The sequence below is a fragment of the Streptopelia decaocto genome (assembly GCF_964273445.1).
Source record: "Streptopelia decaocto genome assembly, chromosome: 17".
Classification (NCBI taxonomy): Eukaryota; Metazoa; Chordata; class Aves; order Columbiformes; family Columbidae; genus Streptopelia; species Streptopelia decaocto.
In genome coordinates this window covers 2,312,493-2,333,785 of record NC_138672.1, presented here as the reverse complement: position 1 = coordinate 2,333,785, position 21,293 = coordinate 2,312,493, and the positions used below count along the sequence as shown (strand labels likewise).

Here is a 21,293-nt window from a genome sequence, read left to right as displayed (position 1 = left end):
GAGCGGTGGCCCCGACCCCACCGCCCTGCCCGGGCTGCTGGGGCACTGGCTGCGGGACCAGGCCGCCCCGGGGCCCGGGCCGGGGTCCGCACCCCCCTCCGACGTCTCCCGCGCGGGGCCACCCCACGGGGGGCGCCGCGGCGGCGGCCCCACGGCGGGGAGCGGCCCCGCGCCCGCCGGGCGGCGGCGGCGGCCGGGCTGTGCGGCCGCGGCGCGGCGGAGGCCGGCGCGGGGCCGGGCCGGGCCGGGGCCGCGCGGGGGCGGAGGGCAGCGCGGGGCCGGCCGGCGGCGCGGCGCGGTTCCCGCGCTGGGCCAGACTCAGCCCCTTTCTCCCGGCGCCGCTGGCTGCGAGCGCGCTGCGGCTGGAGCTGCCCCCAGAGCGGCTCGTGATGGCGGCGCGGGCTCGGCAGCGGGAGGCGCCCGCCCAGCCCTGCGCGCCGCGCCGCTAGCGGCAGCGCCCGTGCCCGCGGCGGCCGCCCCGGCCCATGCCCCCGGGGGGAAGGGGGGCTGCAGCAGCCCGGCGAGCCGCCCACCCGCGCAGCGGGGGCATCGCCCCCACTCGCCGCTCCTGGGAGGGCGGAAAGGAGGCAGCGGCGGCGGCGCCGGCATTGTGCGCGGCGGATCGCAGGCCCCGGCGGCGCGGCGCTCGCCTGCCTCCCGCCCCAGCCTCATGAACCAGCCGGACGGCTCCGCTCCGGCGGCGGCGGCGGCGACGGGAGCTCAGGTAAACGCGGCGGCCGGGGCGGCGTGTCCCCCGGGGGGAGGCGGAGGGAGCGGGGAGGAAGGGAAGGGAAGGAGGGAGGGCGGCAGCCGCAGCCGCCCCGTCGCGGAGCCCCGGCCGGCGGCGCTTTGGCGCAGTGCGCGGGGGGCGCCGCCGGGACGCGGCTCCCCGGACCAGCCGCGGCCCGCACCGGCCCCGCCGCCCCCTTCGCACCGGGGCGGAAAACAAAGCGGCGCCCAGCAGCCATGTCGGCGGGGACGAGCCGCCGGCCGCGGCCCGGCCCGGAGCCCGCACCCCGGCCCGCCCGCCCTCGGCCCGGCCCGCCCGGCCCTGCGCTCCGGGCCCGCCGGTTCCCTCCCGCCGCTCCCCCGCTCCCCTTCTCGGGGCTTTTTCTCCCCCCCTCCCTTTTTTTTCCCCCTTCTTCTCTAATTTTCCTCCTGAACGGTAGCTTTTTTTTTTTTTTTTCCATTAAAACGACGCCACCTAGAGGAGACTATTTCGTAAATAAAAAAAAAAGGAAATTAAAATTTAAAAAAAAAAAAAAAGAGGAAATATTTCGCTATTTCTTATTTTTCAAGAAAGTTGGGACCGGGGGGCGACTCGGGGCCGGGGTCCCCCCGCCGTGGTCCCCGGGTGGCCCCGGCTCGCACCACAAATTTCAGTTCTGTGCCTTAGGAGGCAAAGCCCAGCTCATATGTAAATGAAAATTAAGCTGGAATTTGAATGAATTCAGGTTTTGCCCCCCACCATCCCTTTTTCTGGAGGAAAACGGAGCCTGGGAGCAGCAGAGTACTTGGAAATGGAACTAATTCAAGTTTGAGGTGGGCAGCCCAGGATGAGCCGCAGTGAAATGAGGAGTTTGGGAAAGTGGGAGAATTGCTGTTTCGGAGCAATTATGAATTGTACTTCATTGTAATTTTGAACTTGTGCAGCACGCTGTGCCAAATAGAATTTTTCGTCTATCTTTTTTGCTGCGGTGCTTAAAGTTATTTGTTCCAAATGAGGATTTTTTGCAGGAAAATCAGAGCATCGAAAATTTGCTGTGGACACACCCAAATTTTTTTTTTATTTTTTATTTTTTTTGGGTGATTTTTGAATTTCATGCAAAACTGCCCTGAAACAATGAGGTTCTAAACACAGGCCAGGAAAACACCAGGACAAGCAAAATGAAGAGTGGGATGGCAGTTTTAATTTGGAATTTCTTGGCTTTTCTGATGGTTTCTTCCAGCATAATTAAAATAGAGTTTCCACATCAGATTTCCCACTTCTTTTGTAAAGAAGAAAATTTCCATAGAAGGGTTTTTAGTGTTTTTCCTTCTCTTTTTTAAACACACTGTAACAACTCCGGATACTGTGGATCACAGAAACCCAGTATTTACACAGCTTTATGATAAGGTCCGCCATGATATTAGAAATATGCATAATTAACAATATTGTGAAAAAATAATTGCAGATTTTGATTTTGATTTTATTTTTTTAAACCGATAAAACTTCAGTGCATTTAAAGGGCTGAGCCATGATCTTTTCACAATTTCAAAATCCTTTTTTCTCCTTGATTCTCACTATAAAGCTGGAATTGAATTGAAAAATCTTGTTTTTCCTAATTTTGTTCAGGTTTTGTTGCTTTCCTTAAACGCTGCCGCGTTGCTGTTGTTTTGCTGTTATGGGGGCTCGCGAGTGCGGGACTGTGCACACACCGGTGTATTATTTTAGGGTTGCCCTTGAATCCTGGGGTCTTGGTATTGATCCTTTTCAAACTAAATAACAAAAGAGCACCAAAACACGCATTGTTTCAAGAAAGAAGAAAAGCAATAGGAGAAGAGAGACACGGCCTTTCCACCCAAAACTGGGGGAGGGAGAGGAAGGGGAAGATTAGGTCAACATTGAGTTTTACCAACCTTGACACAGTCTCCTCTCTAAAATGGGGACAAAATAGCAAGATGGCTGGCTCCACAGCTGCAGCACTTGGGTTTCTTTTTATTGCCTTTTATTTTTGCTTTATAAAAAAGGCATTTTTGGATTTTGACCTCAGAAGTGTGTTTGCAGACGCCCGCAGGCAAACGCCGAAATCCAGGCGCTGAAATTAAATTTCAATCCGGAATGAATTTTTCAATCTGAATTTCAAACCCTGAAAAGTTGTGGGTTTTTTTTTTTTTTTTTTTTGTTTTTTTTTGTTTTCTTTTCTGTTTTGATTTTATTTCAACATAACTTCATATTTGCTGGAAATTAAGCAGGAGTGACTGGTGAATTCAGGATTTGGGGGGTGTTTTTCACTTCCCCCCCCCACCCCTTGATTTGTTTCACATTTTGGGTTGATCGAAGTGGGGGGGTGATGGAAAAAATTTGTCAAGCAGGATAACTCCTGGGTGGAGGAGAAAATAGTCTGAAATGTCAACTTCATATTCTTATTTTTGCATTTATCCCCCCCCCCCAAGGACCCACCCTCTTCCTGAACCTCTTTTCTAGCGAATAATGAAGCGAGTAGCATGGTGACAGAGCAGCAGTGGTGCAGTTAGAGCAGGGTGGCACATCTGGGTAAAAAATGACACACAATGCTCTAAATTGGATTAACCAGTCCTGGAGAATATTTTATTCATGGTTTTATCCAGGAAGCTTTAACGTGGTGGCTTTTCCATATTATTCTACTCCAAGAATCCCCATCTTTGAGCTGCACCCCGTAACTTTCACTTACTCTGATTATACCCAAAGAAACTGTTCAGCTGTCATTTTTATATATTTTTTTAATGGTTTCATACATTTTTCTCCAAACAGAGATGTTGTGATGCTGCTTTTTCTCTCCCCACACCCTCACCCTGAGACCTGGGGAGCGACACCGTGGCCATGGGGTAGTGGGGACACCGATGGGTGCCACATTTTAATTACAAATAACACCATATATTCCATTTTGGCTCACAGTGATATCTTTAAAGTTTATCATACTTCCCTAAAAAAACCCAGGAATTGAAACTCGAATTGAAACCCTCGTTTCTATCTGGTTTAACCTGTTTTCAGCCGTTGTGGGAATAAGTGAATTTTCTGTCGGCAGCAGCAGTGGGTTTGCACGTCGCACGGCTCTGCAGAGATGAGGACGCGGCGCCGTGGCGCTCGGCTGCGAGTTGTGGGGATGCTGTCATGCCGTAGGTGTGCGTACCGCAACCTTTACAGTCTTTAACTCTGTGTAGATCAGTTTCTTTTAAACAACGGCTTCCATTATCCGTTCCGCCGGCAAGGAGAAGCCACGCTCGAGGTTATAATGTGTTTCTGAATCTAACCTTCCTTTGCGCCCGTGTCCTTTGAGGGGAAACCTCCTCCTGCTTGAAAATTTATTTAGTTTGGGAATATTTTGCATCGCAGTCTGTTTTCAGGAGTATCCATTTATTTATTTATTAGTTAGTTATTTCTGGGAAAGTTGATCAATATTTATCATTTTACAAATTGCTCTTTGGCAGCCTGGGAGGGGGGTAGGGAGGAAGGGAGCCTGACGGAGCGATACCGATAGATTCCTTGTGATAGAACTGAGATGAAAAGGATGAAAATAGACATAATATTATTAAAGTAGTAGATAATGTTTACGCGAGCGCCATATAAAACCTGATGGCGCTATTTGTGTAACTCCAGAATAATTTAAATATATATCAGTGCTGTGATGCAACGCTGTGAGCAGTTCAGTTCGCGGGTGCAGTTGCGTGGCCCCCGCGATGCACAAGTTGAGTTTGCAATGATGCGAGTGCGGTCGCGAAATTAGCGTTCTAAAAATGAGATTAATTTGTGTTTTCCTTTGGGTTGAAACCTGTGCTGATGCGGATTCAGGATTTGCGCCCGATTCTTTGGATCCCTCTCATTTTGGGGACTCCATGGTGTGGGTTTATCCGTGGAGGGGAGCGCGTGGCCGCCCGAGCTGGGGGTTTGGTGGGACTCCGTGTGTACGTGAAGCGTGTTGCACCCACCGAAGGGTTTTGTGGATCCCGCCGTGACCTGCTGGTGTTGCCCAGTTCATGCTCAGATCCATGGGAGCAATTATTATCATGCTGGGGGCTGCGAGACGGGCAGGGGGGCCCGCGGTCCTGGAGCTGCCCATGGAGAGCGCTCTGATCAGAGGTGCCATTCACAGGATTAGTTTGTACATAACGGGCCAAGCGGGGAGCAAAAGAGGATGGCGAGCGCGACTGGAGGCTGTGGTTGGTTTTTGGTCGGGAGATATTTATTTTCTCTAATTTCTAAATTTATGAGCATCTAGCATTACGTATATTTAGAATTTCACGTTTACGGATTCAGTTTGGCCATACTGTGTTTTCTGGGGAAGAAGTTTCTAATTTTTAGCGGTCTTTTATGGATTAATTGCTAGTCATCTGCCTCCTTTTTGCTTTTGTTTGGTTCCTTGAATGTCTCTTGATTATTTGGTACTATGTGACGCCAATTTAGTGGTTAACTAGTATGCAAACTACATCTGGACGTGTTGACTTTGCATTAACAATCATTGATTTGTCTGGAGCAAGGGAATAGAAATGAATGACGCTGTTTACCATGGATAGTATGTGAAAAATAACCATTTGCGATGTGTCTTTCATCAGCGGCGCATGGCTGTGGTGTAACTTGTCACAGCGGCTGCTGTGCGAGAGCTGAATTGTTAAGCCCCGGCACCAGGAGTGGGAAGAGGGAGCAGGGAGGAGGCGGCACGTGGGGTGCGGTGGAGGCGTTGAGCACGTGCCCTGCGTGGGAGAGACACAGGACGTGGTTACCCCGGTTGGCGCTGGTGAGAGTGGGGTGAAGTTGTAGCGCAAAGGGAATGGAAATAGATTTATATATATAATATGCAGCATGTAAATAGAGAGGGCTTTTCATTTGGGGACATAATAAAAAATTTAATGATCATAGATAATGAGTTGCTGGGTGGCTTCGGTGGCAGCTGGTTCTCCACAAAGCCGGTGGCCGCGGCAGTGTGTTCGGCTCTGGCTGGAGCAGCATCTGGTTCCTCCCATCCCCGCTGGCTCCTGGGGAAGCTGAGATGCACCTGTAGCTGCTGCACGTTCTGGCGAGTCCTGGGATGGATCATTGCTACACGCTCGTGTCTTAAGAAGAAGGGAAGGGATGGAGGAGATGCCCTTTCTGTGGAGCAGGTCGCTTTCCAAGGTATGTGCTGGAGACATCAAAGCTGCCATGTCCCCCTCCTTCGATAGGGCGTTTATAAAGGCAGGGTTGCTTTCCCTTTGTTGATGTTGGATATTTAGATCTTGAATCTGTCTTCCTGCAGTCCTGGGCCCTGTTTGTTGTCCTCTGTTGAGCATTCTCATTGCTGTTGGTAGGACTGCAGTGGTGTGTGGAGTTGAGCTTGAGCGTTGGTTGTCCCTTCAGTCTGGGTCAGCAGTCTGGGCTCTTCCTATGGAGAAATTGCGTTGCTGGTCTCCGAAGTCTGCATGTGCTGGTCCGGTACTAAATGATGGGTGATCTCCACTGACACCACTAAGTGTGTAAATGCACATGGAGGTTCCGGGCAAGCTGCGTGATGGCTTTCCTGAGTTACTTGGGTTTTATTTATTTCAGTCTCTGTTGCTCCCCAAGTGAGCGGTGTGAGACCTGGCAGAAAAAAGAGGTTAAGCAGAGTAAATCCTCCTCCATACTGTTTGCAAGTGCAATTGCGAAGAAGTTTCTTGTTTGGAGAGCCGTATTTGGGGAAGGATACGCTGAGGGTGTGAGTTATGTAGAAGTGATATTAGCAGGTCAGACTCTGTACCCCGACTTAAACCACCTCTGTCCGCACGTAGGAGGGTTCTTGTGCTCTACATGTGTAGTTTTTTGGCAGTTGGGTGGCAGTTAGCTCAGGTTCACTGACCGCGCTCTGAGCGCTCGTGCCAGCTCCGGCTGGGATGCTGTGTGAGGCGGCTGCGTGTGGGGCCACAGGACACATTGTGCCCCCCCTGAGGAGGCTGAACCAGCTGAACTCCCGGGCTTGTGCCCCCACGTGTGCGGATCCAGTCCCCAGTGACTCTTGGACAAGGCCAGGGCAGAGTGTCAGGCTCCTGCTGGGGGATGAGACTTGGGGTTGATGGAGTTGTGCCACCTCTGGAGAAGCTGGAGGCCATGGGGTGAAATTGCAGAGCTCTGGGTCAGGGCTGGTGGGTGGGGGGCTGCGCACACCCCCATGGCTGTTGCCGTGTGAAGGGCCTGGGATGGTGTTTGTGTGATGGTGTTTGGTGGTGGGACTGGGCTCACCGTACCAGCTTCTCTGCTGGGGTGACTCTTCTTGGGTCTCCTCTGTCTGCATTTCTCTCACCTGTATTGCCAAGGCAACTTCAGGGTGCGCTTGGAGCGGTTTACCTGATGTACTGTGCCTGTAAGGAGTTAATTACATAGGCAAGGTCTTGCTTGTAATTTACAATATTTCACAGATTCCCAGAATGTCAGGGGTTGAAGGGCCCTGGAAAGCTCATCCAGTGCAATCCCCCCATGGAGCAGGAACACCCAGATGAGGTTACACAGGAAGGTGTCCAGGCGGGTTGGAATGTCTGCACAGAAGGAGACTCCACAACCCCCCTGGGCAGCCTGGGCCAGGCTCTGCCACCCTCACCAGGAACAAGTTTCTTCTCATATTGAAGTGGAACCTCCTGTGTTCCAGTTTGAACCCATTAGCCTTACTTCAGTTTGTTTCCCATCTATATTTGGCTGGTGTAAAGTGAAAAATAAGGCTGGAAGTGGAAAGTGGTGACTGGAGATTTTACCTGTGCTGGTAATGGGCTGACACAGGGAAACGTGAACATTGGCACGTGGAGCAGAGGCTGCCGAAGCTGTTGAGGAGTCACTGTGTGCAGGAGGGATCAGTACGTGTGTGTGTGTGTGTGTGTTTCTGCATCTGGACATGTCTGAGCGGCTCAGCGGTGGAGATGTGTAGATCTCTGGTGGGTCTGGGATGCCGCGTGGGCTGGTGGGTCCGAGCTGGCGAGGGGCTCAGCAGCGCTGGGGTCAGTAATGCAGGAGCTCAAGGAGCTGTTGGTGTGTTCTCTGCACTGCTTCAGAAATTAGGGGTGTTATCACACGAGGTTCAACTGATAGAAGTGAGAACAGCCCTGTTTGTCAGACCTCTGCATCAGCGGTGAACTGAGCAAGGCTCTTGCGATGGGCCAAACGCGGTCACGTCCCGGTGCTCATGCCCCGGTGGCACTGCTGTACCTCCAAGGTCTTCAGGTTTTAATACTTGTTGTGATTTCATTTTACTAGATACACTCAGGCAGCGAGGAATTTTTTGAAAGTTCATTTTTTCCTCCGCGTGGGCGCAGGTATCCTTTCCCGCCCCAAAATAGCAGCACAAGTGAGTTTTCAGAAGCTGGGCGGGCTTGCGTTGAAGGCCCGTCATTTAGGTGCTGCTTCCAGTATGTCGAGAACAATTTTAGTACAAGTATTTAATTGCCTTAGACCTATTTTTAGAAGTATTAAACCTCAGTTTTCAAAACTCTGCAACCGCAGCCAACAGCTCTGCCGGTGCGGGAGAGCCGGGAGGGGATCTGCAGGAAAACCCCAAGCGACGTGGGTTGAACCGTCGTGGTCCTTGGCCAAGACTCAGGGTGCTGCGGAGGCTTTGGGGTGCACTCTTGTCCGTATTTTGGTGAGGGTTTTTTAATTACTATTTTAATTACTTGGCTCCACAAGGGGAGAAAGAATGAAACCCTATTTCAGCAGATTTGTGTGACTTATTCATTTTTATATTAAGGCTGCAGACTGTTGGGTGTAGTTTGGAAGCTGAACTGAGAGGATCCCGGTGAACAGGGTGCAGACAGCCCCGGTGGGTCCCGAGGTTGAAACCCAACAACAGCTGCCGCTTTCTGGGTGTAAATCTGTCACTTGAGGTCTGATCCTCTTTAGTCTGTGGGCTGCAAATCCTGAGTTTTTACCGGAATTTGTGATATTTGTCATTTTAAGGGTGGGGAGGGAGGGCTGGAAGGACACAGGAAAATTATTTCCTGGAAACAAAACAACTTTTTGAATTTCTGTGTGTGTTTTTGAGACCTGTGTAGGGAGGCACAGCAGGATTTGGATCGGGCTGGCAGCAGAGGGGAATTGAAAATCTTTGCAGTCGGGTGATACCGTTGACGAGGGCCCACGATGCTCGGGTGCATCCTTGGTCTGACCGCAGTGGCAGTGACACCAGGGGACGGGTTGGGACATGGCATTGGTGGCCCTGGGGCTGCTGGGATGAGTGCTTGGCACTGGGTGGGACTGATGTGGGCTGGCAATGAACTTTGCCAGCGAAGGAATTAATAATTGAACACCAGGAGGAGCATCATTGGGTGTATTTTGACTCTGTCATCTTTAGGCTGCTTTGGGGCATGTGGCTTCAGTTATCAGGTTATGGTTAATACCATTGAGACGTACTACATATTAACTCTGAGGGAGGGATATTTTTACCTTCTTATCTGTCTTTATTTTAGAGGCCTGTAAATTAGGCTGGTTGGTGATAACAGCTGTTGGAATTAGCGTTTCTCCTTAATGGGGTTTGTTAGGACAGTGCCAGAGAGGCGGCCCCTGCTGCCAGCCGGGGAGGACACTGGGCAAGGAAGAAAACATGCGAATCTAGGCAAATAAATTACTTTAGGTGGAGGCAAAATAGTCCGGAGTGTGTTCACAGGGTCCGAGATGTATCGCGCACGGTGTGAGGGCGGCGATGCAGTTCCCGCTCCTGGGAACTGATGGTGGAGGGATGCAGGAGTCTCCCGGAGCATCCTCGCTGGAAACAGTGGCACCATTCATAAATGAGCAAAACCACCCCCAAAATCAAGAAAAATAAGAGGACCTTTCCCTGAAACCATGTATTTAAATTTTAATTTGAATTTACGCCTCAGTCTTATTTGATTTAGTTGTTAAAAAAGAGATTCGCTGAGAATTCTCCATTTGCTTTTGGTTTCCGATGGTGTGGAGGAGATAGAGTCACACGCCGTGGATGTTTGTTTGTCTGATTGTACATATTTGAGCTTTGGCCTCCCTACCCCAGCGTAAAACAGTGTTTGTGATTGCAGTTCATTACGTGATATTTAAAATAGATCAAATGAAATGTTCCTGTCTACTTTAAGCAGACATATGTCTACGTTTTACAAATTAACCTAATTAAATATATATGTAGACATTTATGCTGTTCAGCTCCCAGCGTAAGGTACACAATTAGCATCCGTGGAGCCAGGAAGGAATTTTCCATTTGTGTCTTGACTTTTCTTCATAGGATGTGTGGGGTTTTTTTTGTTTTGTTTTGTTTTTTTAATCTTCAATGCTTTAATTTTTGTTCTGCTTAGGAAGTCACTCACTGACCAGTCCTGAGGGGATTTAGGCTTGTGCTTCACTTTCCCCATAAGTGGTGAAGTCAGTAAAATGGTACCTAATTACAGGATCCCAGAATGTCAGGGGTTGAAGGGCCCTGGAAAGCTCATCCAGTGCAATCCCCCCATGGAGCAGGAACACCCAGATGAGGTTACACAGGAAGGTGTCCAGGCGGGTTGGAATGTCTGCACAGAAGGAGACTCCACAACCCCCCTGGGCAGCCTGGGCCAGGCTCTGACACCCTCACCAGGAACAAGTTGCTTCTCAAATTCAAGTGGAACCTCCTGTGTTCCAGTTTGTACCCATTGCCCCTTGTCCTGTCACTGGTTGTCACCAGAAGAGCCTGGCTCCATCCTCCTGACACTCCCCCTTTCCATATTGATCCCCATGAATGAGTCCCCCCTCAGTCTCCTCTTGTCCAGCTCCAGAGCCCCAGCTCCCTCAGCCTTTCCTCACACGGGAGATGCTCCACTCCCTTCAGCATCTTGGTGGCTGCGCTGGACTCTCTGCAGCAGTTCCCTGTCCTGCTGGAACTGAGGGGCCACAACTGGACACAATATTCCAGGTGTGGTCTCCCCAGGGCAGAGCAGAGGGGCAGGAGAACCTCTCTGACCTACTGACCACCCCCCTTCTAACCCACCCCAGGTACCATTGGCTTCCTGGCCACAAGGGCCCAGTGCTGGCTCATGGTCACCCTGCTGTCCCCAAGACCCCCAGGTCCCTTTCCCCTACACTGCTCTCCAACAGCTCATTCCCCAACTTATACTGGAACCTGGGGTTGTTCCTGCCCAGATTCAAGACTCTACACTTTCCCTTGTTCTATTTCATTACGTTTTTCCCCGCCCAGCTCTCCAGCCTGTCCAGGTCTCTGATGGCAGCACAGCTCCCAGTGTCACCACTCCTCCCTTGTCCCTTCAGCCAGTTCTCAGTCCACCTCACTGCCTGATCGCCCAGACCGCACTCCCTCAGTTCAGCTGTGAGGATGCTGTGGACTTCAGCCTGTCCCTTTGGCTCTGCAGGACAGGAGGATTTCATTCTGTTGAGACTATTATAATGAGCAAAATATCATTCTGGAGGAAAAATGGCTTGAGAATATTTACATTTTTCAAGCCTCTTCCTTCCTCCCACCCAAAAATAGCAGAAAAAATTCTCGGTCTTCTCTGGATTTGTGTAATTTTCAAGTGTTAGGCCAATGTTGTTTCCAAAACAGTCCCTGTACCTTAACACTCTCTATGGCAAGAGAGCCCTTACACAACAAATACAAAGAATATATTCCATTAATACACGCTTTCATTTAGAAATCCTCTGGCACCAGGAATAGAACATTTTAGTTTCTTCGCTGCCAAAGGGTCTTTTTTTTAATATTTAAAGTTCGATCGTGTTATAATAGTTTGTTATATAAATAATCATTTGGTCTATTTTGCATATCAATAGTTGAATCCGTTTTCTTCACAAAAAGCATTTTATTTGCAAACCCCCATTTTACACACACAAACATGGCCCCTGTTCCACTCCAGAACGTTCTCTTTCTTAGCAAAACCAACCAAGTAAAAGACATTCCCAGCTCAGCTATTTTAATGATCCCACAAACCCAAAAAAGCAGTAGGAAATGTTTTAAAAGCAAACTGCAGAAACTGGTGGTTTTTTTTCGGGACACCATAACTTCTAAACTTTTTCCCAGTTATTTTTGTTATATTTTTCTGGTAGCGAGCTGGAAACTCGAAGAATTTGGGGCTGTACTTTCTTTCTGGAGATAGTTTAGGGGTCTCAGGTGTGACCCTGAGCTGACTTGAGGAGCGTCCCCCAGCGAGGCCGCTGGCTCCGTTACGCATTTCTGTGTGAGAACTATTAATCATTCTGCGTGGGGAAGGTGAGATGTTGGATCGCAACCATTTTTCCCCTCTTGGACACCTCTCTGAATCCATCCTCTGGTATTTTCCTTCGACTTTGCGGTGCTGTGTTACCCTGTCTCTGTTTCGAGTCAGAGGGAATCTGTCCCTCCTCACCAGCTCCTGCCCCGTCCCGGGTTGAGGTTCTTTGTTTCTCTGACGTTCCCTCGATGGTTTTGTGTCCTCTGCCCTTTTATACGAGATGCTGAAGCCGTTGGCAGCTTTGGTCCCGTTCCTCCATCCCCAGATGTTGAGTGGCGACTGACTACTGAAATTTGAAGAAGAAAACAGGATTGCAAACTCTTTTCTGGGTTCTTTTTGTGAGCCTGCAGCCTTGCCAGCAAGGCTGTTCCTATTCCCTGTGTAACTCCAGGTACAGGACAGGTGATTTACTAATAATAGCTTTATTTTCCACTCTGGCAGGTGTAGCATCAAGTTCTTTGTCAGGTCTCTGCCCACCCTTTGAGCATCCTCGTATCTTGTCCCAGGACACGCTGCAGCCCCTCGTTACATGGATTTTCAGTTTTCTGGGGTTACCAACTGCCGAGGCAATGATTTGGATAATTGCAGCAATTTATTTAGGCAAGCAGGAGTGCAGAAAATATTTGCTTTCCCTTGCTTGTGGGGTTTATTTTGGGGGTTTATCTTTGTGCTTTGGGAAGCAGCGGCCAGGTGTCCTCGGGGACACCCTGTGCAGACACCCTTGTCACCCTCCTTTGCTTCCTTTGCTCCTGTTTTATTTCTGCCATGGCTTTCAGGCTGAACACACCAGAACCACGCACAGCACTACGGGCGCAGCTTTATGCATCGGCACATTTTCTGTTCCTTTACTCATAATGAGTTGTTGCCTTGCTGGCGACCATCGAACGCCGTGTTTGCGCTGCTGGAGAAGTGCCCTCAGTGTCTCCTCGATTGCTTTTCTGAATGCTAATGGCTAATTTAAATACCTTTGTTTTGTGTGTGTTGGTATTTTCCCCCTGTGTTTTCCTTCACCCAAGTCTTGGCGCACAGAGCAGATGGCTGCAGGACCCCACTGTGATCACCAGCTCTTTCTGCCCTTTATTTTCCATCTTTTAATCAGTTGTTAATCAATGAGACGATTTCTTACTTTATCCTGTGTATATGAAAGTGTCGTGAGTGTATTTGCCGTTAGAAACTTTGCGGAGGAAACTTGTCTAAGGCTTTTTGGAAATCCAGGTGCGCGTCACCGCTCGCTCAGGCTTTGCTGCTTGCACATTGACTCTTGCCAACCGTCGCCATCGCTCGGTGAGTTCTGACTCTACAGAAGCCGTATTGATTCCTGGTGTTTCCTTTTTATCTGTATGAACACTGATTTTTTGTTTTTTGTTTTGTTTTTTTTTTTTTTAATTATGGTTAATACTAATGTTTCTGCTATAAAATCGAAGCTCTGCAGTTCGCAGTTCGTTTGATCCCTTCCGTGGCTCTTCTGAAACGGTGGGATCCCATTCATTACTTTCTGGTTTATAGGTGCAGAAGTTGATACCAGTGATTCTGCGGCAGCCAGGTGACTTTAATAGCTTCATGCCTTTCAGACTTTTGGGCGCATACTGTTTGTCCCTGTAGATGTTTCTTTGGCTGTTGATGTGCTGGGCAGGTCTGCGTCTTTCCCTGCAGCTGGAGCAGACGCTCAGCTCGTTCCTGACGAAGGACGAGTCCGGGAGGGGAATGGCTGAGCCCCATCTCGAGTGAGCGCTGGTGCAAAGAAGTTGAATCGTTATCCTGTGGTTGTATCTTTCCTTACTGCTTGATTTATACCAGAACCTGGCCGACTTCTTGTACTTGTGTGCTTGATTTGTTCTCTTCTTTTTTTCAATAAATTAAGTTTTACTCCTTCAGCGACGTGTTTCTCAAAATCTTTTGTAGATTGTCTTTTTAGGGCTTTAAGTGTAGCTTCCTTTGGTTTACTTTCTTGTCATTTTTATTTCTTTCTGAGGGTATCGAATGGCATTTTTCACTCAGCTGTTAAACTGTTTGTTTAACGAGCCCCCTTTGGTAGATGGTGACCACCTTCTCCAAGTTGTCCACCACACCTGCAAGCCCTTTAGCTCGTTTGCCTATTTAAGTATAGTTTTCTTTAGTTAAGTGTTAGCGTAATGGGCTTTTTTTGGTATGGTTTTTGTGTTCTGAAGGCTTTTGGCTTTGCTGCCTGGTGGGCTCTGCAGAGGGGCTGGTTTTGGTGATAATCTCTGGGCCTGGCGGCAGAGGGTGCGGGGCAGCAGGGCTGAGCTGAGGGCTCCAGAGAGCCCGTTCCTCATAGAATCACAGGATCATTTTGGTTGGTGGACACCCTTAAGATCATTGAGTCCAATCATAAACCCACCCCAGCATTAACCCATGTCCCTGAGAACCTCATGTCCGTCTGTCCAACCCTCCAGGGATGGTGACTCCAGCACTGCCCTGGGCAGCCTGTTCCAATGCCCCACAGCCCTTTCTGGGAATAAATGTTTTTCCTCCAGCCCCGGCAGTGCTCGGTTTCCTCCTGGTTGTACCAAGGCTCATGGTCCATGAAGAGCAGATCAGGACTCACAGGCAGACTTTGATGGGGACAGACTTTTGAGCAGGGCCTGTTGTGATGGGACAAGGGGTGATGGTTTAAACTAAAGGAGGGAGATTCAGGCTGGACATGAGGAAGGAATTGTTGCCCTGAGGGTGGTGAGAGCCTGGCCCAGGTTGGCCAGAGAGGTGGTGGCTGAACCATCCCTGGAGACATCCCAGGCCAGGCTGGACGGGGCTCTGAGCAACCTGAGCTGGTGAAGATGTCCCTGTCATGGCAGGGGGGGCACTGGGGAGCTGGGAAGGTCCCTTCAGCACAAACCATTCTGTGGTTCTATGGCAGCTGCATTCCCTGACGTGCACTGGCGATGTGGGATCTAGAGCATAATTTCTACATGAGACCTGCTTTCACATTTGCAGGTCTCTGTAGGATTAACTGAATTCTCCTGTTATTGAAATGGTATTTTCTGCCTTGGCAGAAACCTGCAGCCTCTCTGGTGTTCCTTGACATTTTGAGCATCCTTCTCCCCTCCCCAGTGCTGTAGCTCTACGCTGCCTTTCTCAGATGAGCTTCCAGTCCAGAAAGGTTCCCGGCTACCTACCTGTTGGCATCATAATCATGTTTAATTTATTGGGCTGCACTTTGCTGCTGTCAACACAACTCTGTCATTCCTACGCAATACATGTATGGACTGTAATGCCTTGAGTCTTTTGTTTCCTACCTGGATTTGTATAAAGTTTTTCAGGAATGCAGTACATGTGTGACCTCATACAGAGGGTTTGATTGCGGGGTGACAATAAAACCCTGGCAGAGGTATTTTTAACCCCCTCTCCCTCCCTGCCTCCCCCTTTTGTCCCTCCCTCTCCCCCTTCCCACTCAGCACAGGCGATCGGGAGGGAAAGAAGGACAGAGAGAAGAGAGTTGGAAACATTAAAAATGTTTTACTGATGCTACTAGTAAGAATAGGGAAAATAATACAAAATATACAAAACCAATCTGGAAAGTCCCAGCCACTGCAGAGCCGGCAGCCGAAGTCCTGGACTGGACTCTGCAGCCAACCGGAGCTGGATTCAGTCTGTCACTGGCCTCAGTTCGCGGGGACAACTCGCAGGGTCCTCTCCTGATGTCACCATAAGGAAAAGGGAAAAAAAGGACGAGATCCTCGTGGTCTCCCACTGTTATATGAAGTATCATGTGAATGGGATGTTATACTCTGTTGGTCAGTTCTGGTCACCTGTTTCTCGTTGCCCCTCTGGCGACATGTGAATCTGTCCTTATCAATAACCTCACATTCCATTGCTGTGTTCACCAAAACATGCATCTGGTTCTCCAGGAAAATGCAGCTCATATGAAGCTTGAGCTGACAGGCACATTCACTAAAAGAGAAACTTGTTTTTTAACTAAACCAGGACACCTCATCAATAGAAAATACTTCATGTAAACTGGGTGTTCCTTGCCTTGTTCGATTCTCTTAGGTTTTATTTTAAATAGGCCTTTATAGGCTGGCGTCTGTTTTCGTTTTAGTTTTGACGGCATCTGGCTTTCTCGTAGGGTCTCCATTGCCTTTGACATGAACCCTCCTTCAGCTCACACCTTGCAACCCTCTTAACCTGCCTGGGCCTGCAGGTGGGTCCTCATGGTATTTCACAAAAAGGCACCATATGGGTCCTGAATTTTACTTTTTTCGGGATTTGTTGGGCTCTGTGTCATTCACGGGTGCTTTTTAGCAAGGGATGGGCACCGCCATAAAATGAGAAGCCTGGTCTGGGTTTAAAATTGCTCTAAACCAGGAGGCTGCGCTCTCCCGCTGGCCGCCATCCTGCACAGACAGGCTGAGCTCACGCGTGAGCTTGGCAGCGCTGCGCTGGTGAGAATTGAAAAGGGGAAAAAAAGGGAGAATAATAAAAGGAAGAGATGACAGTTATCCTTGAGTTAGAAGTTATCAAGTGCAGAAAATTGATAAAGGAAGTTAAAAACACAAGGGAAAAAAATCTGTGGCTGTCAGTGCAAGGAACAGTAAGAAAGTATTTGTATTAGGAACAAAAGAAATTCTAATAATGGTTTGTGTAGACTTATCACGACTGAGGAGAGGTAAAATGCGTAATAAAGCAGAAAAACTAGACATGTTTAATAAATATTGCTGTTCCCTGTTTGTAAGGAGGAGGTGTGATATTCAGCCCCGGTGCAGAGTTGCTCCCGGGTCACCGCGGGTGCTGAGTGGAGGGTGGGAGCGCGTTGCAGCTGCTTCGGTGGGTGCTGCTCCCTGGGGACCCCCGGGGGGAGTTTAATCTCTTTTCCCCTCCTGTGCGGCTTGGATATAGTGAGAATATTCCAGAAACATTGGCGAATGCTGTTGTTGTACCAGCTTAGCCTGACATCAGCCTGGGGATGAGGACTGACACAGCGAAGGGAGGAGGTGGGAGGAATATAACATTTAATTTGTTCTTTAGAAGAAGTGATGGAGGATGTGTCGCTTACCAAGCCAGCAAAATGTTTTGGTGTCAAGCACCGTAACACCCGCTGGTAGCATCAAACTGGTGTGAAACAGGTGGTGAATGGGGTCTCGGGTGGTCAGAAGTGTCGGTGCTGATGGCCCCGTGGGTCCCGTCTCCATCAGATAAACTTTGATGTGGTGAATCCTTCCCCTCTACCCTGCCCTGGGGAGACCACACCTGGAATATTGTGTCCAGCTGTGGCCCCTCAGTTCCAGCAGGACAGGGAACTGCTGGAGAGAGTCCAGCGCAGCCACCAAGATGCTGCAGGGAGTGGAGCATCTCCCGTGTGAGGAAAGGCTGAGGGAGCTGGGGCTCTGGAGCTGGACAAGAGGAGACTGAGGGGGGACTCATTCCTGGGGATCAATATGGAAAGGGGGAGTGTCAGGAGGATGGAGCCAGGCTCTTCTGGTGACAACCAGTGACAGGACAAGGGGCAATGGGTTCAAACTGGAACACAGGAGGTTCCACTTAAATTTGAGAAGAAACTTGTTCCCGGTGAGGGTGACAGAGCCTGGCCCAGGCTGCCCAGGGGGGTTGTGGAGTCTCCTTCTGTGCAGACATTCCAACCCGCCTGGACACCTTCCTGTGTAACCTCATCTGGGTGTTCCTGCTCCATGGGGGGATTGCACTGGATGAGCTTTCCAGGGCCCTTCAACCCCTGACATTCTGGGATTCTGTGATTCTGTGAATCGTAGGATTTGTGCATCAGAGGTGAGAGCTGGAGTGTTTTAGGGATGGGGAGACCAGAGAAGAAGCAGCGATCAGCGATGCCTTTGGGGTGGGAAAGGGACAACTGCGGCATCAACAAGGACCGAATCGGTGGGAATGGGGTAATACAAACCACGGGTGTGCAAAGGAAGAGAGGTGTGTGGAAACAGCTATTCTGTCTTCTATTTTGCTTATGCTTTAATACAATATCCCTGTTTTCATTTCTCTCATTTTTGTAAGAGATGTTAAAAAGGTGGAGAAGATACAGACTATGTGAGTAGAGCGAAGTGATTCGAGGAGTCAAAGGAGTCAAACAAATACTCCTTGGTATTTGTTCCTAAACATCTGGGGATGTGCCCCATGTTTTGGGAAACTCCCCCTGCCAATAAGAGTCTGGAAAAAAGATCTCACTTGTTGATTTTTATCTGCATGGAGCTACTTTTGTATGGGTTTAACAAAAAGAAAGGAAAAAGAAAACCGGGTACCAGAGCCTTTCGTTTTAGTAAACTACATAGCAAGAAACAATATCTGGAAGCTGGATCCAAACATTCAGATGACAGAATGAAGACACAAAAATGTTTGTAAGAGTAGGAGGTGGAAATTTTGAACAGCATGGGGGATCAGCTATTAGAACAAACTGCCAGGGGAGACGGTGGACGCTGCGTATCTTGATGCCGTTGCTCATGCTCTTCGTCTGTGGAATATGTGTTGCAGAGTCTTCTGGCAGAACTCAACAGTCGGACAGGGGAGAATTGCTGTTATGTTATAAAGAATTACTATTCTGTGGCTTAAACAAGAGGTCTTGCTTTCCATCTCTCTCTGTTGGTCTCCTGTTTCGCAGTGTCCAGTAGCAGATGGTTGGGGAAGGATTATAAGGAAGAGAGAAAACATTGAGCGAGCCTGCCTTTAATATAGTCTCTCTCTCTCCTGCCATATCGACCTTACATTTCTCTTGAGTTCCCAACCCTAAAGGATGCTCCAAAACCTCCTCCAACAATGTTGGACCACACAGCCCCCCCGGTATAAGCCCTTGCGTGAAACCAAAGCACTTGCAACTGTTTTTTTCCTCCTCGTAGAGATATAACTAATGAAATTCATAGGTAATCTCCTGTAACAGTGAGCACAAAAGGCTATTTGTTTACTTTTTCAGGCAAGAAATGATAATGAATAAGGTAGTTAGGGAACACATGGGACTCAGTCATTAATAATCTGCTTAATATTCCTAATGCAAAAGTGATAGGCAAAGCAGTGGAGAGAAGTGCGCCTAAAGCAATATATAAGGATATCAGTTTCTCTCGAAGCACTTGATGGTCTAGACGAGGCTTCCTTCCCTCTCCCACATACAATGGAAACATATTGTAGGAAAAATGGGAGGTATTTACAAACTGCTGTAGAGATCAGAGAGGAAATTTCCCCTGGTTAACTCTGAAATCAGGCAAAAAGCAGCAACAGAGCTGAGGTGGCTGAGTGAAGATGTAAACAGTATTAGAAGCAGTAAGCAGTAGGCTTTTAAAAAGTATAAACAGTCTGGTAAGGAGGAGGATAGGAAGATCTATTAAAATAAGCAGAAGGCAGTTAAAAGGATAATTAGGAAGGCAAAAAGAAATAGAGAAGATCTAATTGCTAAGAATATTTTGACTTCAAAGGGTTCTTTAGATATATTCAGAGCAGGCAGAAGCTAGCAGAGGAAGCTTGTCCACTGGAGACGATGGTAGCAACTGGAAGCAGGAAATACGGGAAGAGCGTATTTGTGAATGAGCTATCTAATGCCTCTGGTAGGGGGTTTTTGCCTCTGGGAGGTGTGTCCAGGATCCAGTTTGTGTCATCCCAGGAACTCCATGATCAGCAAAGGGAGTTGTGAAACACTTGGGCACATTCATTTTGTGTAGATATCGTTTCTAAAGTAAGTGGTTTGTGCAGCTTGCCAAGAAGCTTGAAGACTTACGGTTGCACAGCTATATATATATATATATGCATCTATTTGTGTATGTTGTGTGTGTATAAATATTTTGTGCAGAAACACAAAGCTTGTCATGTGGAGTGGACATTCCTTGTAAAAACGGCCGTTTCCACATGAGTGTATGTTCTATGCTTCACCTCCCAAATCTTCCCTAAGTTCAACAGGCACATAAATCAGAAAATAGGTAATGCCGCAAGCGAAATGCATTTTGGCTACAAGTTCTTAAGTCTGTGCATGAAAACCTGGGGACAACGTATGCAGTTACATGGAAAGCTCGCTAGATTTTCTTTGTTATGGTCTATAGAAGGGGCTGGAAGCTTTGATCAGAGTTGCTTTTCTCAGCAAGCTGCCCCTGTGGTAGAGCTGGAGTGTTACAGACTCCTTTGTATGTGTAATTAAGAGCCGCCTTCTATCTTGGTATCACACTGTGGTTAATGTTTCATTTAGAAAAATAGATTGACTTTAACATGCTGGGAAAGTTGGCGATTCTTCTGGTGGCTGATGCAGGGGCAGATGGGGCTCTGGGCTCCTCTTCGCCTGCTTACCCTGGTTTGGAGAGTAGGATTAGCAACGCCAGAAAGTCTTGTTTCGTTCTGTTTTCTCTGTTTATGAGGCTGTATTCCATGTGTTCCTACGCCAGATAAGTTGTCCCAGCCTGTGACAGGGAAGCTGTCCCAGCAGTGGACACCTCCCGTTGGGCCCAGGCCCCACCGCTGGCTGCTCAGAGACATTTCTGGAGTCCAGGCTTTGAATTCTTGCTTTTCACCCAGCCACCACCATAATCCGAATTTCAACAGCTTTGGGAGGAAATCAGCAACGTTTCGGGCGGCTGCCGCGCGTGGTCTGGGGCTGTGTTCCTGGGGAGCTGTGGCCGCGCGGGCCGCGCGTCGCCAACAGGCCGCGCTTCCATGTCAGCGAGCGCCGGCTGCCTGGTGTCACATCTTGACTGCAGGGCGGAATTCGCCTTGTCGGGAATGTGACCAGATCTATTGTTCGTGGATTATGGCTTGTCCCTTAAAACATTACAACATTTACACAGAGTGTCGCAGGCTTGCGGCCTTGCCGGCGTGTGTTTAGCTGGGGGTTGCCAGCTCCATCTGCTCGAACGAGGTGTCCAGCTGTGCGCGGCGCTGGTGCCGCTCGCCGCGCAGCTCGTGCTGCGTGTCCTCCTCCCAAACAGGCCCTTGGGCCTCCTGGTTGCTCTCCCCTTGCACAACCCTTCCTCTCTTTGTAGGTTGTGAAATGGGAAGATCCTTCTTCAGCATAAATGAGCTGGTGGGGTGGGAACGTGGCAGCGGATTCACACCTTGGGGCTCGGGTGTAACCAGCAGATAGTCCATTTTGTGATGGCAGCAGGATGGTATTCTTTAAACTGTTATGTATCTAATGGAGTGGATCAATGTCCTAAATATTGAATATTTAAGTTTTCAAATGGGATTTGAGAGGTGTCGTATTGAACGTTATTAGCCCAGATACGAAGTTATATAGTCTTTGGAGTGAAAGAGCTCCCTCATATAGAGAGCGAGCTTAGCATTGATCTTGGCATGTTCCAACAGGCCCAGAGTGGATGTTTTCTGTGTGATCACACTGTTTTCATATTAAACCTCTTTATTTTCACCTGCTAATGAGAGGAGGGTGTCTCCTGGGCTGAATGGGAAATAAAGCAAGGCCAGAGCGTCACACATCTGTTGTCGTGCTCTGCTTT

General features: G+C 49.0%; 1 protein-coding gene across 6 annotated transcripts in view; it reads left to right on the top strand.

The window, feature by feature from the left end:
- Positions 1-272: 272 nt before the first annotated feature.
- ZNF618 (zinc finger protein 618) overlaps positions 273-21,293 on the top strand; it is a 163,024-nt gene continuing 142,003 nt past the window's right edge. For 3 of the 6 annotated variants that reach the window (XM_082067499.1, XM_082067497.1, XM_082067496.1), the window contains exon 1: positions 283-724. In XM_082067499.1, coding sequence (XP_081923625.1) covers positions 671-724 — 54 coding nt within the window. In that variant the 5' untranslated portion in view covers positions 283-670. Of the gene's footprint in view, positions 725-21,293 lie in introns of all 6 variants that reach the window. The other 3 variants (XM_082067501.1, XM_082067500.1, XM_082067498.1) reach the window with 2 other exon arrangements.